The sequence below is a fragment of the Micropterus salmoides genome, unplaced genomic scaffold, assembly GCF_014851395.1.
Source record: "Micropterus salmoides isolate LMB-PRFRI ecotype aquatic unplaced genomic scaffold, ASM1485139v1 Ms_hic_scaffold_8, whole genome shotgun sequence".
NCBI classification, from domain to species: Eukaryota; Metazoa; Chordata; class Actinopteri; order Centrarchiformes; family Centrarchidae; genus Micropterus; species Micropterus salmoides.
Window position 1 is genome coordinate 6,360,157 of NW_024044570.1, and position 24,569 is coordinate 6,384,725.

General features: G+C 40.1%; 1 protein-coding gene across 1 annotated transcript in view; it reads right to left on the reverse strand.

Moving 5' to 3' along the window:
- cftr (CF transmembrane conductance regulator) overlaps positions 1-24,569 on the reverse strand; it is a 36,145-nt gene that overhangs the window by 6,312 nt on the left and 5,264 nt on the right. The window contains exons 3-21 of the mRNA XM_038706372.1: positions 23,031-23,142; positions 21,271-21,486; positions 20,645-20,734; positions 19,255-19,418; positions 18,554-18,679; positions 17,414-17,660; positions 17,159-17,251; positions 14,984-15,160; positions 14,580-14,771; positions 9,674-9,768; positions 8,551-8,637; positions 7,309-8,098; positions 6,971-7,099; positions 6,836-6,873; positions 5,628-5,914; positions 5,357-5,436; positions 4,681-4,831; positions 2,313-2,540; positions 596-696 (exon numbers count right to left, since the gene is read on the reverse strand). Coding sequence (XP_038562300.1) covers positions 596-696; positions 2,313-2,540; positions 4,681-4,831; positions 5,357-5,436; positions 5,628-5,914; positions 6,836-6,873; positions 6,971-7,099; positions 7,309-8,098; positions 8,551-8,637; positions 9,674-9,768; positions 14,580-14,771; positions 14,984-15,160; positions 17,159-17,251; positions 17,414-17,660; positions 18,554-18,679; positions 19,255-19,418; positions 20,645-20,734; positions 21,271-21,486; positions 23,031-23,142 — 3,403 coding nt within the window. The remainder of the gene's footprint in view (positions 1-595; positions 697-2,312; positions 2,541-4,680; positions 4,832-5,356; positions 5,437-5,627; positions 5,915-6,835; positions 6,874-6,970; positions 7,100-7,308; positions 8,099-8,550; positions 8,638-9,673; positions 9,769-14,579; positions 14,772-14,983; positions 15,161-17,158; positions 17,252-17,413; positions 17,661-18,553; positions 18,680-19,254; positions 19,419-20,644; positions 20,735-21,270; positions 21,487-23,030; positions 23,143-24,569) is intronic.

Below are 24,569 nucleotides of genomic sequence, written 5' to 3' on the forward strand. Positions count from 1 at the left end.
CTGATCCAGAGGACCTGCTCATTGACTTCCAGTAGAAAGTCTGAGTTGCGTTTTGCCTTCGCCCTTTCTTTAGGAAATAAGACGGCTAACAAGCAAGGGTTTTTGAAGTGTAGTCGTTGGGTTTTCAGTCTACAGTAAAAGATGTGCAGTCGCTCTGCTATCCTAACTTCAACTGAGAGTTCCTTCCACATTTTGGGGCCAAAACCAAGAAGAGTTTTGACCACAGGATCCTTTTTGCAGCGGGGCAGCCAAATGTCCAGAGAGGCTTTTTGTTGTGTTTTGGGGGCAGAAAGGCCAGCACCAAAGTTTTAAACTGCATGCAAACTTCAACAGGGAGTCGGTGTCATGAACAGTGAATGAACTGGTGTGGTGTGGGAAAATGTGGGAAGGTTGAACACCAGATGGGCAGAAACATTCTGAACTAGTTGCAGAGATCTCATTGTGGACACAGGTGTTAAAAAACGAACCCATACATGTTTAGCAAATCCTCATCTATGTGTGTTTTTGTAACGCTTGACACACTCTTAAATGGCCATTGGTTGTGTGGTATTTTAATGCTAGTCGTGTCTTGAGTGTGTGTGTGTGTTCCACATACCAGTCCGTCTACAGTGATGCTGGTGATGATAGCCCATTGAAAAGTCCCCAGGATGAGCATGGCTAGGGCCACGATGATGCCAACCTCCCCTGGTTTGTCCTCTGTCGAGTGCGCGCACACACACACACACACACACACACACACGTACGCACTCATCAGTATTGTCCAATCAAAGCTGCTCTCTCTGATGTCAGAGCAGCACTCAAGTACTACAGCTCTTCTATTGGCTCTATTTGAAACAAATGAGCTGTGAAATTACCCTATAATCTACTCTCAAAATAAACACAGGGTTTGATGAAACAACATGCATGTTTGTTTGCGCACGGGTCTGTGTGTACTTGTGTTTCCCATTTATTTAATCGAAACCACACACACACACACACACACACACACACACACACACACACTTCCTTTTGTACATGACTTTTTATCCTGTGGCATTCCAACAGTTTTGATCAGATTCCACAGACAAACTGTCTGTTATGATCCTGATATCTGACTCCACACACTGTAATACACAGATAAGACCTCTTCATTAGATCGGCCCGGTGGAAATACTAACATGTTTGCAGACTAACTTACTGGCATTTTGAGATGTTCCTCACGCCTTTCTCAGATTTATGTGTACAAAGTACTACTTCTACTCTCATTCCCTTTAAGGCCCCACTCACACAATGACAGCACCCTTGTTAACTGAGGTTTGCTGCCGTTTTCTCAGTTTGACCTCATTTAGAACATAAATCCCTGCTGTATGAAAACGACGTGACTGTGTTATTTTGATTTCCTTGGTAGGTGTGGCTCTGTTCTGGAACATCTCTGCCCGTCCACGTGCCTGTGTGAAAAGCCATAAGACAGGGAGAGCGCACCTCCCTGCCCATCCATGTGCATACATGGAACGCCTGAGGCAGAGAGAGCAGCAGCAAATACTCTGAGCTGAGCTCGACTTCGTCGCCTGCCTGATCTAAAGCTCGATTTTTGTTAATGTAGTCAGTTTTTGCAAAATCCCACACTACAGTTTTTTGTTCCTGCCATTACACTCACTGTAATTTTGGATACTTTCAGTTTTATAGACTTACATTTTTTTGATATTCAAAATGAAGGTGAATAAATATGTGTTTGTTTCAAAACATTCTTTTGGACTATTTCTTTGGTAGAAAGTTTAGTAGCAGTATTTTCCAATGTTTCAGTGCCTTGAGCGACGAAGTAAAATTCATTCACTACCATTGTATTTGCTTGGTGGCAGATAATCTATTGAATGGCTAGACATTATTGGGGAACTGAGGAAATGTTTCCCCTTTGTTTTTTTGGGAATTGAGTGACTTGCTCTTCAAAGACTAACTTAACACCAGGCTGAAAAGCAGTGCTGCCCTCTCCGGTTGAAAGTTTCACGTATGTTTCACATCCAGAGGGTATGGACAGAGGTGTGCTCTGTTAGACCTGTAACCACACCCAACAATTATGTCACAGGTCTTGGAGCACACCTGTACTTTACTGCAGCAAGGTGAAGAGTTAAACCACTAGAGGTCAGCAAAGACAAGATTTTCAGGAGATACTCTTTGCAGGTAGGATTATGAAATCCATTATAAGTTGAGAAAAGCCTACCTAATTCTTGAATCTTCTAAACTAAGTCTGTTTATCAACCGAGAATCCAAAAATCTATCCTAAATCCATACATGCAACCCTTCATTCATCTACCCATTGTCATCCCTTCACTTACGGTTGGTTCCCACGGCTATGAAGGCAGCGGCAGTGAAGAACAGGACGAAGATCATGTCGCAGCGGAAGAGGAACCATCGCAGTGTGGCCAGGTAGTGGAACCAGGTGGCTGTGTGAGTGTTCAGCGCCTTGTGGAAGAGCATCTCAAAGTACGTCTGACGCCCAAACGCCCGAATTGTCCATAAACCCTTCAGCGAGATTATGAGGTGTGAGAAGATGGGGCTTCGAGCTGCAGAAGAGGAGAAGGGACACATTTTACAAGTTTGGAAGGTTTGAGTATATATATATAGTTTAAAGGTTTTTTCTAAGATGCTTTGCAAATATTAGTTCAGCTGGTCAATTTCAATAAAGCAACTGAAGAGAAGTGAGAAAGAACAAATGAGCAAAACAGACTAGGATTAAAGATAATGAGAGATGTGAAAGGGCAAAAGTAGGAGCAGGACAGCACTAATTGAAGGATTGGGCAAAAAACTGATTTGGCTCTGTGGTACAGTTAAGTTAGAGTCATTTTATTTTAAAAATTTTGTCTCTCTCTGCTTTCAATAATCCTCTGTAGTTGGACTTTTTGTGGACACACTTGAGGTAGTAATGTAAATAAAACAATGCTGCCAAAAAGCTAAAACTTTCTAATAAACATTTGAGTGACTAATACACATCATTTCCACTGTCCGACATGCTGCTTGTGACACCAGAGGGAGCGACGCCAGGATGGGGTTGGAGGAAATCCCAGCTCGGCTCATCTGTCTGACACCGGCATGCTCTCAGCGGCTCCGGAAAGACCTTGCCGTCATCACCGAAAACACACATTCGGTGACGGAATCGAGAGCAAAGCGGGGAAGTCCAAAAAACACAGAGTGGTGTCTTCGTCAGCAATCCAGCGATCTGTTTTCTCATCCTCCTGCTGTACACAGCTGCAATGTCCTGTTGGCTACCACACTATGACTTCTGAACTGAAATCTGATCAGAGGGATGTTTTTTTAGATGAATGTGCTGTAATGTATGTAACCGTTTTTCAGTATCTTCATATACAATATTGTAAATCTTTAAATTATGTAGTTATTGAGACTCAAAAAATAAAATTTAATCTTGATCTCAGTTTTTTTTTTTTTTTTTTTTTAAATAATTCATTAATGCTTTGAACAGCACACATTTCCATTCATCCATCCATTATTCAGGGCTGGAGGCAGAACATTTAGAGATTAATATTTTCAATCCTGGTTGGCAGATAACCTGGACCATATGAAGGGTTTAAACATTGATTTTGGGGGTTTGAACTGTGGGAAAACTGGTCAAAGCAGCTTCCACATCACCTTTCTCATTAGTGCCAAAAAACAATGCCAGCAGACAGACTATTTCTGCAACACAGCACTTATTACAAGACTCTCACTTGGGGAGCAGGTCTAGTTGTTAATGAGATTGTCCTGCATCCACAGATTTGACAGCGTCAACTACAACTAAATACGGTTCAATAATGCTGGTCTCAGCAGTTGATAAAATGTTACTCGACTTTCTGCTCATCTCATCACTGCACATCTCCACTTCCCATTCTACTGGTGCACATCACACATTTACTTTTGTAAAGATACTCCCCTGCCACACAGACAGAATACCGCCCAGAATCTTTACTGAAGAGCTCAAACAAGCAAATTCAAGTATCTATGTGTAAAAGCTTTAAAAAATATCTTAATTCTTTTCACTGAGATACCAAACTCTTTGCTAATTGGAGTATTTTATTTACCCCGCCTCACTTCCTTTAAATGTTCCTGCCCCTCTGAGGCAGCCCATTCATCCTCTCTTTCAACCTTTCCTCTGTCATTGTTTTTGTTGTTCTTCGCCCTCTTGGCCCTCTTGGCCCTGGGCCATCAACCAACTCTGCCTGCTGACAGGCAGTTATGATGACTGCGGTGTCTGCCCCCCAAGTCCCGCTTCCTCTGTTCAGTCTATTGGTTTTCCTACCATGTTCTCACTTTTACTCATCACTTTTACTCATTACTGAATATTTGCCGATCCCTTCTCCGCTCTCTAAGGTTGTCAAATAAAATACGTTATGTAATTTGATTTAAGGAGTAGATTTTCTAGAGCTAAAGAACAACGCCCCTGATGCTGGCAGAAATTCAGACTTTTACGCAAGAGGGAAGATGGCTTCCTTCAAACGCATCAGCAGGACAAATTTACATATTATAAATGCATATTTGTCTTGTGAATGAGAAGGTTAGTCTCCTTAATCAGTACTCTACTTTTCATGCAACGCTATGATGAGAAACAGTATTTCCTTTGCTTGTCCCTTCGGTCTCTTCGCACTGACAAAAAGAAGTCATTGCACTATTCCTATAATAGTCACACATCCACAATTCCTGCTCGACTCTCACCTTCAGCCTCCAGTAGCTTGAGTTGCTGTCCAGTCCGTAAGAAGTACTTTCTGAGGACAACAAAGATGACAGCTAATGGGATGGCAGCGATGAAGATGTAAGGCCGCATGATGGACACAGTGAATATGGCACCCGTAACAATCAATGTCAGCTGTTGTGAGGAGGAAAAAAAGAGAAGAATAATCAGACCTGATTTGGACAACAGAAGTAAGAGTTTTAAGAGTAAACAATAAGCTAAAAGAAAATAATTTGTTTTCTTTCTTTAAAACCTGAGAGAACTTCGGTGCAACATTTGAAAGACCGAGGAGATTTTGAAACTTCAATGCTGATGCTTCAATGGTTTGTGTTATATTTCTTGCACAGGTAAGTGCCTTATGATGTATATAACATTAGTCACGTAACCTAATGTTGAAATCAGTAAACATCAGTTCACACCAGCTTCACATTTAACAAACATTTAGTGATACTCTCATTGTGGCAGCTGTTTGTCATGTTTATATGGGAATAAGATACACAGATGAAAATTTTAAAGTGCAGCATGCTAACTTTATAGCCTTAATGTTACCTCCATGTGACATTTGTAGTGGAGTTGGGAAATACTTTGATACATTTATGCTATGTAGCCCTATTATTATTTTGAAACACTGCTCCGTCATCCATTGAGTTGGTTAAATACCTGTATGAGGTCAAACAGCACCAGAGGCAGCATGTCATCTATAGTAGCCATGTCCTTGGTGAATCTGTTCATGATCCGGCCTGGAAGAAATTAGGAAAAACTCTAGCACTGTAGTGAAGGATTGCATTAATATGGCATTTAATATGGCCAAACAGATGTGGTTTTACAGGTAAACAAAAAACCAAACTAGAAAAAACTAAGGATACCATACCACAACATGTTCGATATTTACATTTTCGGCTATTTTAAGAAAGTAAACTGAGAAAATCACCTGTCTTCATAGTGTTGAGCACAGCCATGGGGGCTCGTATTACAGCGCTAAGCATCTGTTCATGCAGTCTTTTGGACACCGTGAGTAATGTGTGCACTAATGGGAGACCCCTGAAGAATCCTAAGGCGAGCACGCTCTCCGATGTGGCAACATAGATGTAGATGATGTAGTAGGCGCTGGTAGGTGTGACGATGATCGCCAGGAAGACGGGGGGCGACGAGGTGTTGGAGTGCTGCCCATCAATGTAGTTGGGTGTTGAAGGGCTGGTGCTGTCCTTCCAGATCGTTCTGATAGAACAGAGCAAAGGATTGGGAATGAAACATGGACTGAATGAAAAAAAAAAATAGACACAAAATACACTGTAGCCCTGCCAGTCAGGAGGCACATACAGCACTTGAATCTTTAATATAACAGTTCCCAAAAGACTTAATGATGGACATATGCATGCATAATATGGAAAACACAAACACTGAACTTACGACTCATAAGGAATCTTTTATTTAGAAAATCCTACATTTTAAAACACAAGCTCCTCAGAATATTTACTTGACTATTTAAACCTATTTTAACATATTTAATATTAACATATTTAAACATATATGGTATTGTTTAAAAGTTAGTCTTGTAGAGGGGACAAAAAGCTCTGTGGAACTTTATTATAAGAATTACAACAAAAGCATAATTCGTATCTGTGCCTCTAATTCACAACTTGTATTTCAACATTTGTACATCAACGTAGCATTTTACAATGGAAATATATCTGTGCATCTCCACCTACTTGTGTGGATTCTTTTGAGAATCTTCTACTGTGCTGTTTCACACAAAATGCCTGACTTGTAAAATGTCACGTGACTCATGTCTGTAATTGTGTGATGTGATTTGTATCTGGATCCGTACCTGTGCAATGTGATTGTCACATTTGTGGATTTTGTGTGAAACAATTAGGTGGAGATGCACAAATATATTTCCATTGAGAAATCGATATAAAAAGTCAATGTAAAAATGATGATATATATATACACAAGATGTAAATTAGAGGCAGACACGGATCCAAAAACAAATCCCTCTACATTTGTTGGTGTGATGTGTTTTACAAGTTACAATCTTGACCTTTGTTTGTGAATGTTTATGAGACTGCTCTAATCCCATACTAATGTCTTCTGCTGTTTAGTCTCAGTGTCTCAAGGAACATAAAACCTGACACTTACTTAGTGATGAGGAAAATACCAATGACTGAACCGGCTACCTATTGGTGTAAAGAAAAACAGAAACATTTGTTGCCAGTTAAATTCACATAACGTTTAAAAAAAAAAAAAAAAAGTATAAAACGGCAGTGATTTTACCTCAAGGATGAAGACAAAAACAATAAAAATAAGGACGTAGACTAAGCTCTTGTTGGTGGTGATGTAACGTAGGTAAGTGCTCCATGAGGTAGTTTCAAAGATGTTCTCGCGTTCATCAACGAAGCATTTCTGTGAAGAAACAGAATTGCTCTTTTACATATGGACCCAAGTAAAATGACCTGCTGTGAAAATCCAGCTAAACTTTATTATAACACATCAAGAACATTTTGTGGGTCTTCACAAGATCAAGAATTGTAGTCATTGTTCTGGAAGCGTAAACATAAAAATGTATCTTATACAATTATTGTGCCCTGAAAAAGGATCTAAAAAAGCTCTACCTCCATGTCTTCTGCATCCACGTCCTCACTGATGTCATAAATGCTGTCCTTTGACAAGCGGCGGGCGTAAATGTCCAGCTCAGATGCCAGGTCACACTGAGGCGTGATGGATAGCTTTTTTCTGAAGGAGGACTGCATCTGCTCTCTGCGCTCGTGGCCCTGAGAGTTGGTGATGAAAGCCAGGACAGACTGCCGCCGCTGCCCATTGAGGTGCTGCAACCCATGGTGGTACAAGTTCCCCCTCGGAAGCACCTCCTCTACTTGATCATCCTCAGGCACTACAGAGAATTTCCTCTCAGAAAGTTCACGAACCCCGTCCTCTATCGTCATGGACTGAGGTGTATTTGCAGTTTGTTGGGAGTTCCCGATGAAGGAGAACTTGCGAGCAGCTGCCAGGGGACTGAGGATGAGGGACTGTTTGCGTTTTTCTGGGTAGCCATCACCTCCAACATGGCCTTGGGATCCAGAGACTATTACCGGAGGCGGTGGCTGGCGGAACGACTGGCGAATTGGCTCTGGGCCTCGGAAGCCAGCGGTTTCATCTATGGAGACCCTGCGGAGAGTTTCTGTGAGGATGGAGCTGCGCCTCTCTGCATTGATGTTGTCGTAAGCTTCCATGCCGAGGAGGAGGGAGCTGAAGTCAGGGCGCTGGGCCTGCAGCGCTGAGAAGGTGCCGTAGAAGTAGCAATCTCCATTGTGCAGCAGAAGGATTTTGTCTGCTCGTTTGAGATGCTCCAACTTGCTGGTGACCACAATACGTGTCTTGGAGGCCATAAGTTTACAGACACATCTGTGCAGTGACACCGAGAGAAAACAAATATCAGCTGTCAACTTATGTCAAGTTTTACATATTTTTAAAGATCTGTGTTTGTTTATATGTATAAAAAAAACAAGAACAAAAGACAAACCAGCACTTGAAATAAACAAGCTACTGTATGTGTTTATTATCACGACTGTGTATAGGCTTTGACTACATAACTAAAATATTCATTTAGGAATCATTTTGCCTGCTTTTCCCATTTGACAGATTGTCAAAGTCCACATTCCATCAAAGGATAATTCCCTTTTGCTCGACTCCCGTTTCCTGAAAAGGTTACAGTGTGATGAAGCAGCCGCATCTCACCACTGTCAACTTGAGTGTGTCTGACACAACAAGAGATAACCTTGACCTTGAACTTAATCATTAGCTCAACCACTCCCACCACCACCACCATATGAAAGACTCTCTGTTGGGATACACACTTCTCAAAGATCTCTTTCTCCGTCACAATGTCCAGGTGGGTGAAAGGTGCATCCAGCAGGTAGAGGTCTGCATCTTTATACACTGCCCTGAAGGAAAAAACACACAGACAGACAGAGGTTGAAAGGCAATGTTAGAATGTGTGAGAAATAACATGTAGTGAGAAAAACATGTGTTGGTATGAGAAAAGGAAAAACAGAAAGCAATGTTCACAGAGAAAGAGGGGAAACTGTAAATGGGGAAGTCAGGTCCCTGTGGGAAAAAAAAAAAATCAATTCCAGTGAGTGTTTACAGTGTTGACAGAAGCCAAAAATCAATGAGCAGCGACAAATTGATGCCAGGACACTAAATCAATAAATAATGCATGGAAATATGAGTGTGTCTGACTGCTGTAATCTACACATAGCTTTAATTGAGTAATAAAGCTTTACTGAGGCCTTAGAAAGCTTGATAGTCTGCACATTACTTTGTGCAGACAGACAAACACAGATAACAATGATAGGTGATGGTTATCAGCTTTGGCTTGGTTACAATCATTTATAAAGGCTCGATTCTTTACACACTGTTAGGAACCAACATTGTAGCTTGGAGCATTGCCAAAGATGTCACGTCCTAGATACTTGTAAATGTTGTTTAGTAGATGGTTTTATTGGGTTACAAAGAATGAACCCATTACGTTGAAAGTGCTAGTGATGATGATGATGATGATGATACTTATAACGGAGATTTGTTTATGGCTTTAATATTGATGTTGGTGTGAACTAAAGTGTGTTTGCCAACCTTCAGCCGGTTATTTTCCATTAGAAGCTCACTGATCCGTGCATTACGGAGCAGCTGATATATTGGCCCTTTGAACTTATTCTTAAACAACAAAGGGAGTTAAATTCCCGTACCTCATTTAACCTTAACATACTGCAGATTCTAGTAAACAAATTGATGATCTAGTAAAAAGCCAAGAAAAACAACTCACTACTTGCTATATTTACCTGTATGTATGTTTTACCAGGACAACTGGAATAATACATCATGTTCTATTTTTGACCATTGCAAAACGACATGGTCCCATAAAGGTTGGAAATCAAAGTATAATTATTTAGACAGATGCTCAGGTGTGACAGGAAGTACCTTGCCAGGCCAAGTCGAGCCCTTTGACCACCGCTGAGTGTCACCCCTCCTTCAATGAGGGGCGTCTTGTCTTTCTCAGGCAGCAAGGCAAAGTCCTAGAGAGGAAAACAAGGGGTCAGCGGGTATAACACATGCATGCATGCATCATCACATTTCTACAATAGCAAAACAAAAAATGCAAAAACACAGTAAGACACAAGATATTAAGACAGTCAAACCGTTTCTCCAAGAATTATTTCACATTCACCTCTTCCAAATAAGCATCTACTTGCTTTTCTATTATTGTGTATAACAGTAAAACTGATCAGTGCTCCATATTTCAGTTCTTATTTCTTTAAGTCTTTTCTACATGATGACCAACGTATGGCAGTATTTTAATCTTACCCCTTTTTGTATTTATTGCACATTGGATTGCCGGAGCATGTCAGATAAATAAATAAATACCTAAAATAAAAATAAACAGGGTGTGAAGTGCACTGCTAGTGTGCAAAATGCTACAGTTAATGAAACTAGGTCAACGGTTTAAAGATATACTGTAATGTTCTGATACATTTGGAATGAAAACACAAGATTAATACTGGGCAACTAAGATAGGGGTTGATGGTCTTAAAGGAGAAGTTCTGAACATGTCCAGCTGATTAAATGTTTTAATGGAAAGCTGAGAAAACAAAGATTCAAATATGGAAGACTGCTACATTGAAACAGCAAAACTAAATCGTTGTTTGGGTCTCCTGCTGGTGAGAGGTCATAATTAGTATATATTTATATATATATACACACACACTAATTATGACCTCTCACCAGCAGGAGACCCAAACAATATATATATATATACATACACACACACACACACACACACATATATACATACACACACACATACATACATACATACACACACCACTTGAATGGTTGCAGTGTGACATGTATAGTCTGCTGTTCTGTCCCCTTTGCACTCTACTTTACTGTTGTCCTTGCACAATGTCCTTAAAATATTTAGGGGGAAGAAAATGGCTGCAAATGTTTAGTGTATAGATGCTTTTTGGGATCTAGTGACTAAGTGCTTCTTTCTTACTTTTTTTTGTGTTCTGGTGAAGGTAAATACGACAGGTCTTGACTGGAAAACACAAAAGTAGCAGCTGAAAATGGTAAAAAAAAAAAAAACTAATACTACTGTTTTTAGTCAGAAAATCACAAGGTAAAACAATAGTCTTTTTTTAACAATACGCACAGATGATGTATTATTTCACAGTCTGATGAAACTGCACCCATAATAAAATATACAAGATTAAATATTTATGATAAGGTATCTCAGTATTGTGAACACAAAGACACAGTCCTGCACGTGGTTTTTATTTTGATAACCAAATAATTCATGTTCATTTGATCACAGATTTATTTTCAAAGTTCAAACCACACAAAAAAACACAAACCACAGTTGGGATGGTCACATAGAGGATGTAACAAGTACAAACATATAGTAAGTACGGTGCTAATATATAATGAAAACAGACGCCCACACCAATAAGGATGAAGTGACAACACAAGTTTATCATCGTTAAAACGTCCTACCTTTTCAACGGCAGCTTCCGCAGTCCTGACGGGAGCGCACAGGGGATCAAGTTAACATGTTGTTTAACAGCTTGTAAAATAAGGCAACATAGTAAAAACACATGTTGCGTCTCACTGTGAATAAAAAGCACCTGCCGGGCCAGCAGCAAGAGGCTGGAGGCTAAAGGGGAGTTTAAAGTGGGAAGACCACCCACAGCAGTCTGTCTGGTGCTTCGAGGACCAACAATAGTGAGGAATTACAGTCACAAGCCCACTAAACGCCAGGTCTCTGTCTGGAGAAATCTGCTCTAGTTGTCACTCCTGTCTCTACAGGTTGCCTTGGAGATTTTTCCTAGAGTAGAAAATCCTGTTTGCACGTTCTCTCCTAATTTCTATCCCCTTGAAGTGGTTAGTAAGAGAGCACTGGGAATTGATACTTTTAAAGTTTACTAATCATCCTCTCAGTATGAACCTTGATATGCTTTGATTTTATTTGGACAAACTAACAAATTAGCACATTTTTATTTACGATAGTTTGAAGATTCTCATTTGTCTGCAGAGTTTTTATTTTTATTTTTTAAGGCACACGCTGTGATCCAAACATTAATAAAGTGGTTGCCCCAGGAATCGTCTTTGCTGTTTGTCAGCAATGAAAACACACAGGAAGACTTCATGCCATTCTTGTAATTTCCACACAATATACAGAACTGATGACGTGACTACTATACAGCTTTTGTTATTTCACTTTCATCAACACCTCTTGCCAGCATATGAGACCTCTCCTCAAAGTCTAAATGGAGGCTGTTTGTTACAGTTCATGAAGATGTCAATATTGCATGCCAGCTTTGTTTGCTGTGACAACATGTAAACGGTCTGTACTTGTATAGTGCCTTTCTAGTCTTCTGACCGTTCAAAGAGCTTTTACACTACGTCACATTCATACACTGATGGCAGAGGCTAAGGTGCCAAATGCTCATCAGAAACAGTCACACACAGGAGCAATTAGGGGTTCAGTATCTTTGACATGCAGACTGGAGAAGATGAAGGATCATACCGCACTGTCAGTGCTGCAGTAGATGGGGAGTGGTAGTAAATAAATTTGATGGCATCACCCTCTGCATGAGCTGCTGCATTGATTTCAGTGTAAACCATAAGAGAGCACTCAGTAAAGTGCCGATCTCCTGGGACGCGCACTGCACTGCCTTTTTAAATACGGTGGGGTTTATATACACCTCGCTGCTGATAGGGTAACACCTCTGACACGCCCACCAAATGACAGAAAATGTACCTCAAAGCCTTTTACACAGCATTTTGAGGACACATGTCGTTCAGCCTCTAAAGTGTAGCAAAATGGTGCCCAGAGTTTTCAGATTTAAAAAGTTTTGCTATGTTTCCAGGTTTCCTCATTTGGTGGGTGTGTCAGAGGTATTACCTAATCACCCCACATAACTCTTCACTCAATTGGGATGTTGAGGTTGAATTAATGTGTAGGAAAGAAGCTGCTCTGAAGATTGGTGGTATGACAGCAGATAGTTCTGTATCTCTTGCCAGACAGCAGCAGGGTGAACAGGCTGTGGCTGGGTAGTTAATGTCTTTTAGCATCCTTTGGGCTCTGCACAGGCACCTCACCGATATCACTGATGCTTGTGACCACTGATCTTCTGAGCAGCTTTAATCACCTGCTCCAGAACCCTCTGGTCCTGGAATGCCAGTTGCCCATGCCAGCTGGTGATGTTTCCAGTCATGATGCTTTCTATTGCGCCTCTGTAAAAGTTAATGAGACCTGGGAATTTTCCCTTCTTAAGTTTCCTTAAGAAATAAAAACCTTTTCTGAGCTTTCTTCACCAGCTGATTCGCAGGAACCTAAAACTGTTCACCTGTGCCATCTCAGCTTCGGTGACATAGACAGGAGTGTGTGTCTTTGCCTGCTTTTTCCTAAAATCAAACGATCAGCTCCTTGGTTTTGCTGACATTGAGCAGTAGGTTGTTCTCTGTACACCACTCTGCAGGATTTTTAATTTCCTCCTGATATGAAGTCTCATCGCTGTTTGAAATCAGCCCGATGATGGTGGTGCCCTAAGCAAGCTTCACAACAGAGTTGTCTCCATGTTAGGGGATGCAGTCATGGGTGTACAGTGTGAACAGGGGGGGGCTGAGCACACAATCCTTGGGGGGGGGGGGTGGCTCCGGGATTTTTTTTTGTGTTGGAGCAATTGATTTATTGTTTGGGATGTGAAGTGAATTTTAACAAATAACAAAAAAAAAAAAATCTTAACTTGCCTACCTCAGCTTTAAGTCATCTTGTTTGCTTTACGAGTTCATGTATGCACCATCTAAGAGTCATATTTTTCCAGCTTATCAATGTAACATTTATTGGATATTTAAGTTAAATACTGAAACACAAGCCTAGTAAGACCACAGATCTGATGGTTTGTCCATTCAGCTAGTCTGTGTTGTAACATCTATCACTGGGAACCCAGAAGCTCATTTTCCATCTCAGTGACATAACGAGAGACTTCCATAGCGACAGAGGAGACATTATTCTGCTGAGGGGCCGTCACTCAACACTGAGGCTTATGAGAGCTCGAGTGTGTGTCAATGTCAGAGACAGAGAAAGTGCAACCATGTGTGTCTTTGTGTGTTGCGAGGGACTTAATGGGTGTAAATGTGGACTGGGGAAACCTGAACCTTCTTGACGCCTTGCAGAGACTCCAAACAGACAGCTGAGCAGAGAGCATCAGTTCAATGAAAGACAATTAAAGCACTTGAGAAGGAAACTGGCAAATCTGAATTTACGAGAGAAAACTATTATAAAACACAAGTTTTTTTTTATAACTTCAGTAATATCGAATGGCATTTTCAGAGAAATAAATGTTGCTGTTCTGTGTCACTGATTTACAGTGACTCAAATATTCCCTGTTCATTGACACGTGTGCCTGTGTTTGTACTTTTTTCATTGACAACACTATCTAGTGGTTTGTGTGTTTTGAACACACATGTGGTCTACCTGTATGTTCAGTATGTTCCAAATGCCACTAAAATATGGGTATTTATGTTCACATGTTGAAAAATATGTGTTTGAAGCTCCATAACCATAATGACATTGACATAATAAAGATTGCTTGGCAGATTTTGCTGCAGAAGTGTTTGAGATTGACCTACTACCTTAAAAACAGAGAGTGAGCAAAAACCCTTGTTATATTCAATGTTTTAATGTATTCAGGTGAGAGAGGAACAAATTTTCTGTGTAGTTTGCTTCATCATGGTCGAACATACCAACAGAAATTCCCTTTATTTGTAGAACAGAAGAAAAAGGGAGAGAATAAGAAGGAATAATGTGATCAAGGAAAGGTACCTCCTCCAGCTGGCAGGCCTTGATGACAGAGGTGTAGCGGTACTCGTCATAGGTCAGGCCAAACAGGATGTTGTCTCGAATCGTCCCCGGCATGATCCAGGCAGTCTGCGGTGAGAAGGAGATGCGACCACTGTGTCTGATTTTGCCCTCCGATGGCACCAACTCTCCCAAGATCATCATGAGCAGGGAGCTCTGCAGGAAATTGGGAAAAACACTTTATTCTACTACAATTTTATTCTAAAGATGTTGCTCTTACATTAACCTGCAACGAGTCAGCGTGTAGGGTTTCAGTGCCTTGCAGGTTGACCAAACAGATGGATTCAGTAGCACTTGCAGGTTTGGCGTAGTCTCTATAAACACTCTTACCAAAATTTCATTTAAATGAGGTGATTTCTTTGACTTACCTTCCCTGAGCCAGTGGATCCAGCCACAGCCAGCATCTTGCCCTTCTCTAGGTACAGGCTGATGTTTTTGAGAACAGGTGTGACGTAGAGGTTAGTGAAAAAGAGGCCGGCGTCACCGTTCAGGTGTCCATTTGCTTTGTTCTCCTGTTTGATCTTCTCAAACAGCTCACCAATGCCCTGCAAAAAAAAGGTCAAAAGATCTTAACTGTTTTGTATGGACTGAACGAACACCAAAGATGGTATACTTAAAAACACTGTACTATACCATGCTTAAGTATTTATCATTTTGTGTATATGGCATGTCCTTGATTTATATTTACATAACTGCCTGCTTCATGGCTGAGTGAGTGTGTCCGTCTTGCTTTCAGACAGTGAGACCAGGCCAAACTGCGAGAAACAAGAGATTCTCCAAATACAGAAGAAGACTCCACAATGCCCTTATTTCACCTCATCTGTCAGCACCTCTATGAAAATTAATGGGTGACACATCTCACTGTTAGAAAAGGGGAACTTTGCTTGACTCGCCGGATTACTCATTAACCCCTGTGACATTTTATGGGTCACCAATCCTCTAATGCCAGGACTCGCTGTGGTTTGTATAGGTTTTTCTGTGCGATTCTTATTCAAATGAACTGACGTACATGCTGTCAGCAGTAAAGAAAGGAAACACCCCCCCCATTCATCTGCGAATGGCACATTCCAGGAAGAGGAGAAGGCAAGAGGAGAATCTGGGAATTAGGTGATGAACACAACTCTGAAACTCAAAGGGAGATTCAGAGCGTTCCCAGCACAGGCAAAGTTAGGTGACGACACTGGGATAATTAATTATGCAAAGTGACGGGAAAAAAAACACATTTTGTTTTCTCACGGTATTGGGTGGACAATGAATCACACCTGTTAGACTAAGTTTACAGCCTCTGCCTATAGATAAGATTATACTATCCACTCCCAGTGATGGTGAAGAATTAACTATTATACCTGTAATGCATGGTGGATTTAGGGGTTGTGGGAGTTTTAACTTCTTTAAACATGCCTTGCTCTCTTAGAGAAAATGTACTAGGCTAATATATATAATACCGGGCTAATACTACAGGCCAATACTTCTATAGATATGTCTTCCATCTTCGTTCTTTCTTTTTGATACTTGACGGGGCTCTCAGGTGGACAAACTACAGTCTCTAATGGCATCACGGTGTCTAATCTACCTTAAACATAACTTTGGCTTTGCTTTACTGACATGTCTTACTTAGTGGTTGACATAGTGATAGGTGCGATATAGATTTAATCTACAATCTCCACTCTTCTTTTCTAGGCATTAAAGACACACAACTAAATAGATAAATATTGGAATCAGTTCAGGCTCCAATTTTGTCATTTTGTCAAGTTTACTAGATACGAGGATCTGCTGTCTGTCACACGTACACATCCATCTATTAAAAACAGTACCCATAAACCTTATTTACCTATTTACCTGGATCATTCTCACTCAAACTGCTGATTAATCAACATTAAAAATTTCTTATCTTAGCAATTCTCTGTTTTCAGCAGGTTTTCAGTAGATTTCAACACTGTGCTGCAACCTGAGCAATCGTCATCAGAGTTCATGATGTGACCATGGCACTTACAGAAAGAACAGTAAGCCTTCTGTTGTCAACAGATCCAATCAGCCTGTATTTTCTTCTTGATACTGCATTTGTAGGTTAAAATCCCTTTTTCCATCGTTGTTTTCAGCAACGTGCATGTTATGTTATCCAGGAAAGCCTGCAAGTTCTCCAGAAGTGTGGTTTGAAATTTTGTTGGCAATATTTTGAATAAAAAGTCCAGCAGGGACAATTTTGAAATTTTAAGCGATGGCAATGTTTTGATTACATTCAATTATGATTAATAAAATGATTTAAATGTGGTTTATTTGTTGTATGATTTAAATACTCAATCCATCTGTGTTATGCTGTGAAAATACCCCATATCATTTTCTATTTAAACATCTAATAATTAACCAATTATTTATCATCAGTGTAACTGAGTATAGATAAGAAAACTGGTCAAGCCACATTGAGATTTGCATTCACACTGAATATCAGAGTTTGACTACACACCACTAAACATATAGTACTATAAATGTCCAATGACTGATATAGTATCACATTTAATTTCGACACACAGAGATGAACAGACCTCGTCCCAGGATGCAGACACGTTAACCAGCTCCAGTTCCGTGGTGGTCAGGTTGTACTCCAGCACTCTGTATTCTTCCTTCATCAAGAATTCCTGGTGATAACACAGGCAGGTACATTAGTATTACATATAATGGTAATTAATATGTACTGCTCAAAGCTGTTGAAGGCCAACACCAAATTGGATATTTTGAGATTTAATGGCCTTGACATTTCTAGCAGACGTGCACGTCTCACCGCCAGGATCCGAACACACCTCGATCTTTTTGACCAGTGCCAGCGTGTCGTACCACATCTGGATGGATCCTGGCAGCTGGCGGGTCAGGGTCATTCTTAGCACCATGCAGTAGGAGGCTGTGGTGAAGATACGACGCAGGATGATGCCTTTAGTGAGTGCATGCGGCAAGATGGCAGCCACGATGACCAAGATGGCGGAAAAGAAATACGAGGCGCTGTAGAAGTAACGCAGAGAACCGATCTTCCTCGTCAGCGTCATCTCGTCCCTGAGGAGAGAAGTGAAATGGGACAATATGAAAGGAGAAGATGGAATGACTTAAATTAAGTTACACGTATATAGTACTGGTACAATACAGTTTTAATTTATATTTAATCTAGCAGACAAACTTTCATGGACCTGGCAAAAATTAGTTTAGCTGATCTGTTGAATTAAAGAAGTATACTGGGATTTTTATAATATTTTAATTTATATCAGAGAAAAAGCTATTATTCTATCATACTACTGATTTCAGAAACATCACACAGATGTAATGCCTGATGTCTGAGAATTTCAGTAATTGTCTTTTGTTTTCAAAGAGCAACCAACACCCAGAAAGGCATTTTAGTTAACCATGTGTCAGTTTTTCATGACTCTATTACTGTATTAGATAAATGTGGCTTAGTGCTTTAATAGTTATCAAAATATTTCTGCACCATGATACCAAAACTCTTTCCTGTACGTTTATTGTACTTGCCAATTACAGTGATCCTGATTCTGGGTCACACAGCCACCAGTGACGTCAGTGTCGTACCACTGGTTAACCACATGTTTTAACATCTATCTCTCAATTTTAGCACCAGGTTGATTCCATTTCTACTGTACGGTCAAAGCTTTGAGTGTGATTGTCCGCTGACTCTTTGTCACTTATTTATTTTTCTTGCTCAGTTCCGTTTATTACAGTGCATCTATGATATCATCAATAAACATGTAGTATATAAAAAAAAGATACTGGAGAGATGGACAATTTAAAAGATTAGGAGCTGTTTACTGCATGCAAGCTTATGTATGACCACCAGAGCGATGCTGCTTCAATTCAAAGTTTCCTTCTTTCAACACTACTTTTAAAGTAGCCTTAAACTTTTCCTTTTGTGATAAAGTTATTGTGTTTTGGTGTCTTACTGCCTGATGTTCTTGATGATGGTCTCCATCACCTCCTCCCAACCGTACGCTTTCACAGAATGGATGTTCTCCACAATCTCTGTGGTGAGAGCCAAGCGACGACTGATCATCCCTCCTCGCTTCACCCTATTTACAGGACACAGTTTTACATTACTAACTTAGAGCAGCATTATACGTGCATAGAAGCAGATTTCTGTATGTAAACACAGAGACATGTATATGCAGATGCACAGGCAGGCACGTACACAGTTAGCATTTCATGTGGTCACCATGGGCACGGAGAGTAAAGCCTGAGTCCATGCATACACAAAAGCATAAACATGGATATCAACATGCAGCTAGACATGCACCTGTACTGTATACAGTTTGTACATGATGTGTTCACACATTTATTCAAAGTACTGTATATGTGAGGTATACTAATAAAATCTGTGCAGTATGTGAATATAAAAGTAACAGTATAAAATGTATTTATGTATGTAACAACTTTTTAGACAATTTACAAAGTGGTAATCACAGAAAAAAAGACTGATAAATGCATTAAATCTTTTAAAATCTTCTGAGAGCAGCAAAATACATATAGTGCAAGACATGAGGGCATGGAACAATTACAAATGTATGTAATGTTGTAATATCTGATAGTGATATATGTTTTATAATATACAGTATAAGTGTATAAAAGTGTGGTAGTGTTTTCCTACCGGTGAGGTCCCATCTTCTGGGACAGCCAGGCCTGGATGAGGCCCAGCAGAGTCAGAGCTGCCAGTGCGCACAAGCTGTTCACCTCGATCAGCTCCCAGATCAGACCCACACACAGTATACACTGCAGGGGGGTGATCCATACAAAGTGGGCCAGACCCAAGCTCTGAAATTAACATACACGGCACACAAAGTGTAATTGATAACGTGTAAAAATTGGTTGATTACTTTTTCTGTAAAACTCCCCGTCCCCTACACATTGTGTATTTAATATTTTCAGTGCAGCAGAAAGAATGAATGATTTTTTACAATGACTGAACGCAAGACAGAGTGAAAAATATGCAAGCACAAAAGCAGGGGGCAAATAATAATGAAAGATAGAAAAAGGAGGGAATGTATCCAACAAACAATAAACTTTTGTTTTGAGGAATCTACTTTCATCTAGTCAACAGTGTGCTGAACATCAGCTGTACTGTAGGTGAGAAACACTCAGTTCTCACTTCAATGAGCTCCCTTTCATCCACTCACTTACCGAGGAATCTACTCAAAGAAAACACACAGTCACACACAATCAGATTACAAGGACAGTGGTGCATGGGCCAAGCCACATCCAAGTCAGGTGATAATTGTCTCAAAGCAGGTTGCTGAGTGTTTCCACATTCAACGCCTCAGTGAGACCTAAAGGTAAGACTGAGTTCAGTCTACAAACACACGAACGCACACACACTATCCACCTCTGTTGCCTCACATAATCACAAATGTGTTTTCAACACTGAGTCCCTAATTGTCAGATTATGTTTGTATATGTGTGTATTGTTTCACATCTATTGTCCTCTAATTGTCCCTCAGTATGAAGAGCACATAGCTCTGTGTTGGGTAGTTAAACAGACTCAGTGAGGGTGTGAAATGTCAATCCTATTTTCCCCTCATTCTGCCTGTGGAAACATGAACTTTCTACCAGTTACTTTTAAGTGGAAAACTACTGCATTGTTCCTTTGACTTGTGACTTGATTTTTGTACCCAAACAATGGGATACAATTCACATTGTATTCAAAAGTTAACTTCAAAAGTGTTGTATTCATAAATCAACATGTGTTGAGGATTCCATTTCTGCTTCATTTCACCATTAGTTAGAACATTTTCATCCATCACTGGTTTTAAACTGAAAGTTTTTCATTCTTGTGGAAGATAATTTAATACACAGCAAGAGATCTGCCTTCCTTGTAGCTGGCAAATCAGCCAGCCAGTGAATGACCAGTACATTTGGCTTTAGGAGTATCTAAACTGTCAGAGATGACAAAGATTAAAGGTTTATTGGAGAGTAAAGTGGAAAGACAACACTGCTCCAGTTTACAGTATATGTAAGTAAACATAATGCTTAGATTTTCTAACCTCATCCAGCTTGTTGAGGTGGGCGGACATCAGACTGACCAGCTGACCAGTGCTGATCTTATCCAAAACTCGACTGGACAGCTTTAGGGTCTGAAAAAAGTCAAAGGTCAAGGGTCACTTTACGCACCAAGGGAGAAAGTGAAATAGTTAAGAGGAAGCCGGTGATGTGTGGCCATGCTTTGACACCAGGCGGCCAGGCCCCACACAGCTGCTTATGGATTGCCACCTCTGGACTAAGAAGATTTCTGGGAATGTTCACACATGCTAAACAAGGGGGAAGCATTAAGCTGATCATTCTGTCTGAACTTATAAACAATAGCAATAAAAGCTGGCAAAATTAACACACAACTGTCTTACTATCTTCTCACCAGGGGTGTTTTGAACCAACAACTGGTTGTTAGAGCAGTGATTTTTAGTAGCGAGTGTTCGATTCATGTGCAATAAGGGAAAAAGGCCCACAGTGCCACTGGTTACAAGTTTAAGGAGACTTTACACTTGAAGTCTACAATTTTATAGAGGCAAATATTGTACTTATTGTCGCAAATTAAAATATAATGAAATAAGATTACGGACACAAAGAAAGAAACAACAGTCTGAGTTACATGAATACACTGTTCTCGCTTTACCTTCTTGTATATAAGACTGAAAAGGGCAATGCGGATCTGCATGCCCAGATGATGCAGGCCAAAGATGGCAGGTTGCAGCAAGAGGAAGCGGGCTATGAAGAGGAGGCATAGGCCCAGGGCCAGGAAGTATCCCTGGTCCCGCTCCTCTACATGGACAGGGTCAAATGAGCCGATGATGCGACCCAGCAGCTGAGGCTGCACGGTCTTGGAAGCCTCCTACGCCAAGAGATGGGACAATAAGGGAAGAAATACACTGATTTGATCTACTCTACAATAAAAACAATGCAGCCAGTCAGAACAGAGTCAGCAGCTCCTGGCAATGGGATACATGATTTCCTCCTATATTTTCATCATTTATTAATATTTTTAGGATGTTAAGGATTATTAAGTTAAAATGTCTAACTTTTAGGAGTCAAAACTAGCTTCGAAATAGCACTACTGCATACTTCTGCCAAGGTATAAGGCATAATCCTAATTTTTTCCTAATCTATATATTGATTCTGTTGTGCATGAAAATTTATACCAGCATCAAATTTATTTCATAGAATTCAATGCAGTAGTACATGAAGAAAATATATGCCCAATCTCATAACCAATATTCTTGAAATATTTAAGAACATCGACAACCAGAAACTCTTTTGGTTTTCCTACACAGGCTCTTTAACATCTAACAGGCATTCTTGATGTCATGACAACCACCTCCTACTGTACTAACAGCCAACGGCTGCTGTCACCACCTTCCCATAAGTTCGGGACAGTGAGATGGTTTGCGACACTATGGTGCGACATGCTTGTGATTTTTGTGAGTCATATCATGACTGAAGCTCTATGGGGCATTTCTACTCCATCACTGTTAACAGGTACACACACATTCAGGTGGAGCTGGTCGTGAAACAGCAGCGTGTGACCATGACTGGTAGAAACTGTGGGAATGCTGTATTTTCTGTTGTTTACTTAAATAATTTCAGTTTCTTTGAGCATTTTTAATTGGAAAATAACAAAGCTATTTGGTAATGACCATAATTTTATTGTTAGTTAGGATGGATACGTATCCTGTGCTGCATTTAAACAATGGAATCCTAAACTTTCTAATCCATGATAAGAGAAACAAACATGCTGCTTAAAAATAAAATACCAAAATGTTTCTGGTTACAGTATTAAATTTGATGATTTATTTACTTTTGTTTGTTTTTTTATTTTTGGTCTAGTAAGCAATATGAAGACACCAATTTAGGCTCCAGGAAGTAATGATGATTCTCAATATGTCTCACATTTTATCTGCTAAACTTTTAATCAATTAATCTTCTAAATAATGTGTTTCAATAACTAATGTTAACATTTCAAATGTGTGTTATGTTGGTGAAGATGTTTTTTTAAAATGGTTCCATAAAGGATAGTTTGGGACATGTTTGCTTGAAGGTGGGTGGCGATTGCTTATTGCCAAGCTACACGTAACCTTTGTCACATTGGACCAGATTTGGATATTCTGACTTAGCAAGTTGCAAAGAAACATTTAAAACATCCCTTCAGAAATCTGTGTGGACACATGTTTTTCCTGCAGTCTATGGTTTCAAACTTTAAGTGTATTCTATCCACAAAATAAACAAAGCTAACATCACATTGAAAAGAGCATAAGAATGACGACTTTGCATCTGTAACACAATGGCATGATATCCATTATGGCAGAGTTGACACAACACTTCCTAAGTCGAGTTATGTCACATCTGCTTCCTGCAGAGATGACAAACTGACAAACTCACTCCGAGGTATAGGAGGACACCAAAGAAGGCGAAGGGGCCGAGGAAGCAGCGGGCCAGCGCTCTCATCAGCCTGGGCTTGTTCTTGGCTGACACCACCTCTCGGTCCCATTCTCTGCAGGGAGGACAGAGTTACAACACAGTTAAAAAGCAGTGCAGGCAGGGTGGGAGAATAACACATCCACCAGCCAAATGCCAGCAAAGTTTGACTGTGGCTTTTCTATTTGTCTACTATTACTTTGGCAACAAACCAGATTTCCAGTGTCCTTTCTCAACTTTGGCTGGTGATTCAGTCACTGAACGAGCTGTAACGCATGTATTTTTTTTATTGTTTATTTATCTACTAATTAAAAGTTTTTTTAGCAGTTGGTGGAATTTAATTTGGGCAAATAGTCTTTTGTTTGATAGTGAAAACAAAACTCTTGGTATGTCAAACATCAACGTCGTCAGTTTTTACAAGTTTTAAAGATTTTTCTGAATATATTTTTGGATAATACCTATTGTAGCTGTAAGGTTTGTTGCCCTTGTCACAACACTGTTAAATTATCTTCCCACAACTGCCCTGGCAAGCAGATACAGCGACGGTAAGTAGCTGCATTGTTTTCTGAGGGTCATTTATAACCGTGGTGATCTGGCTGACCAGTTCAACGGTGAGTGATGCGAGAAAAAGGGGAGAAGAGAAAGGATGAACAAAGAAGGAAAAGGAAAGAGGGGTGACCAATAAGGAAGAAAGTAATAAAAACAGAGTAAGAAGACAAAGTGTATCCCTATCATAGGTATTGATACTGTAACCTGAAGTTGTGACCCCCCCCCGCACCCCTTGAGGCAGATAAAATTAAAGTTACATAACAGTGGTCTCTACACTTAGCCCTAAAAACAGAGGGTTAGGTTGAATACAAATAGAAGTACAGTTAGTTTTGAAAAAAAGTATATTGATTGTCAGTTTGCAGACTTACTGAGGTAAGGATGCATTGACTTCATCCGCCTGATCGGTTTCAGTACTGATACTGACCCCACTAAATGTATGACCATGACATGACTAATCCACATTAAATACGGTTTCCTCACCAATGCCATTAAAATTCACAGTTTTTGTTTTCTGTTACATTGATTCAGTCAAGGCCGGCTGCCAAATCAGTTTTTAGTGCCACACAGATAGTGAGATATTCAAATTGAAAGGAGCATTGGTATGAGTATATATACACCACAAACACAGATTAAATTAGATCATTACTACTCCGATAACATACTGAGTTGAGGTACTGATATCAGGAGAGTTAAAGATGATCAGTCCATCCCTGAACAGAGGTGAATATCTGAAGGATATTGTTGGTATATGTCTATGAAGATTCTCAGTCATCCAGGTCATAGTTATCCAACGAAGGTTAAAGTCAAGTGCAACTGGACTTAGTTGAAGATACTGGAAGACGTTTTGTCACTCATCCAAAGGACTTCTTCAGTTCTGACTGACTGTCCTTTCATCACTTCCCAGGAAACTCAACAAACGTAACCTATTGACCTCAGGTGAAGATACCAACGATG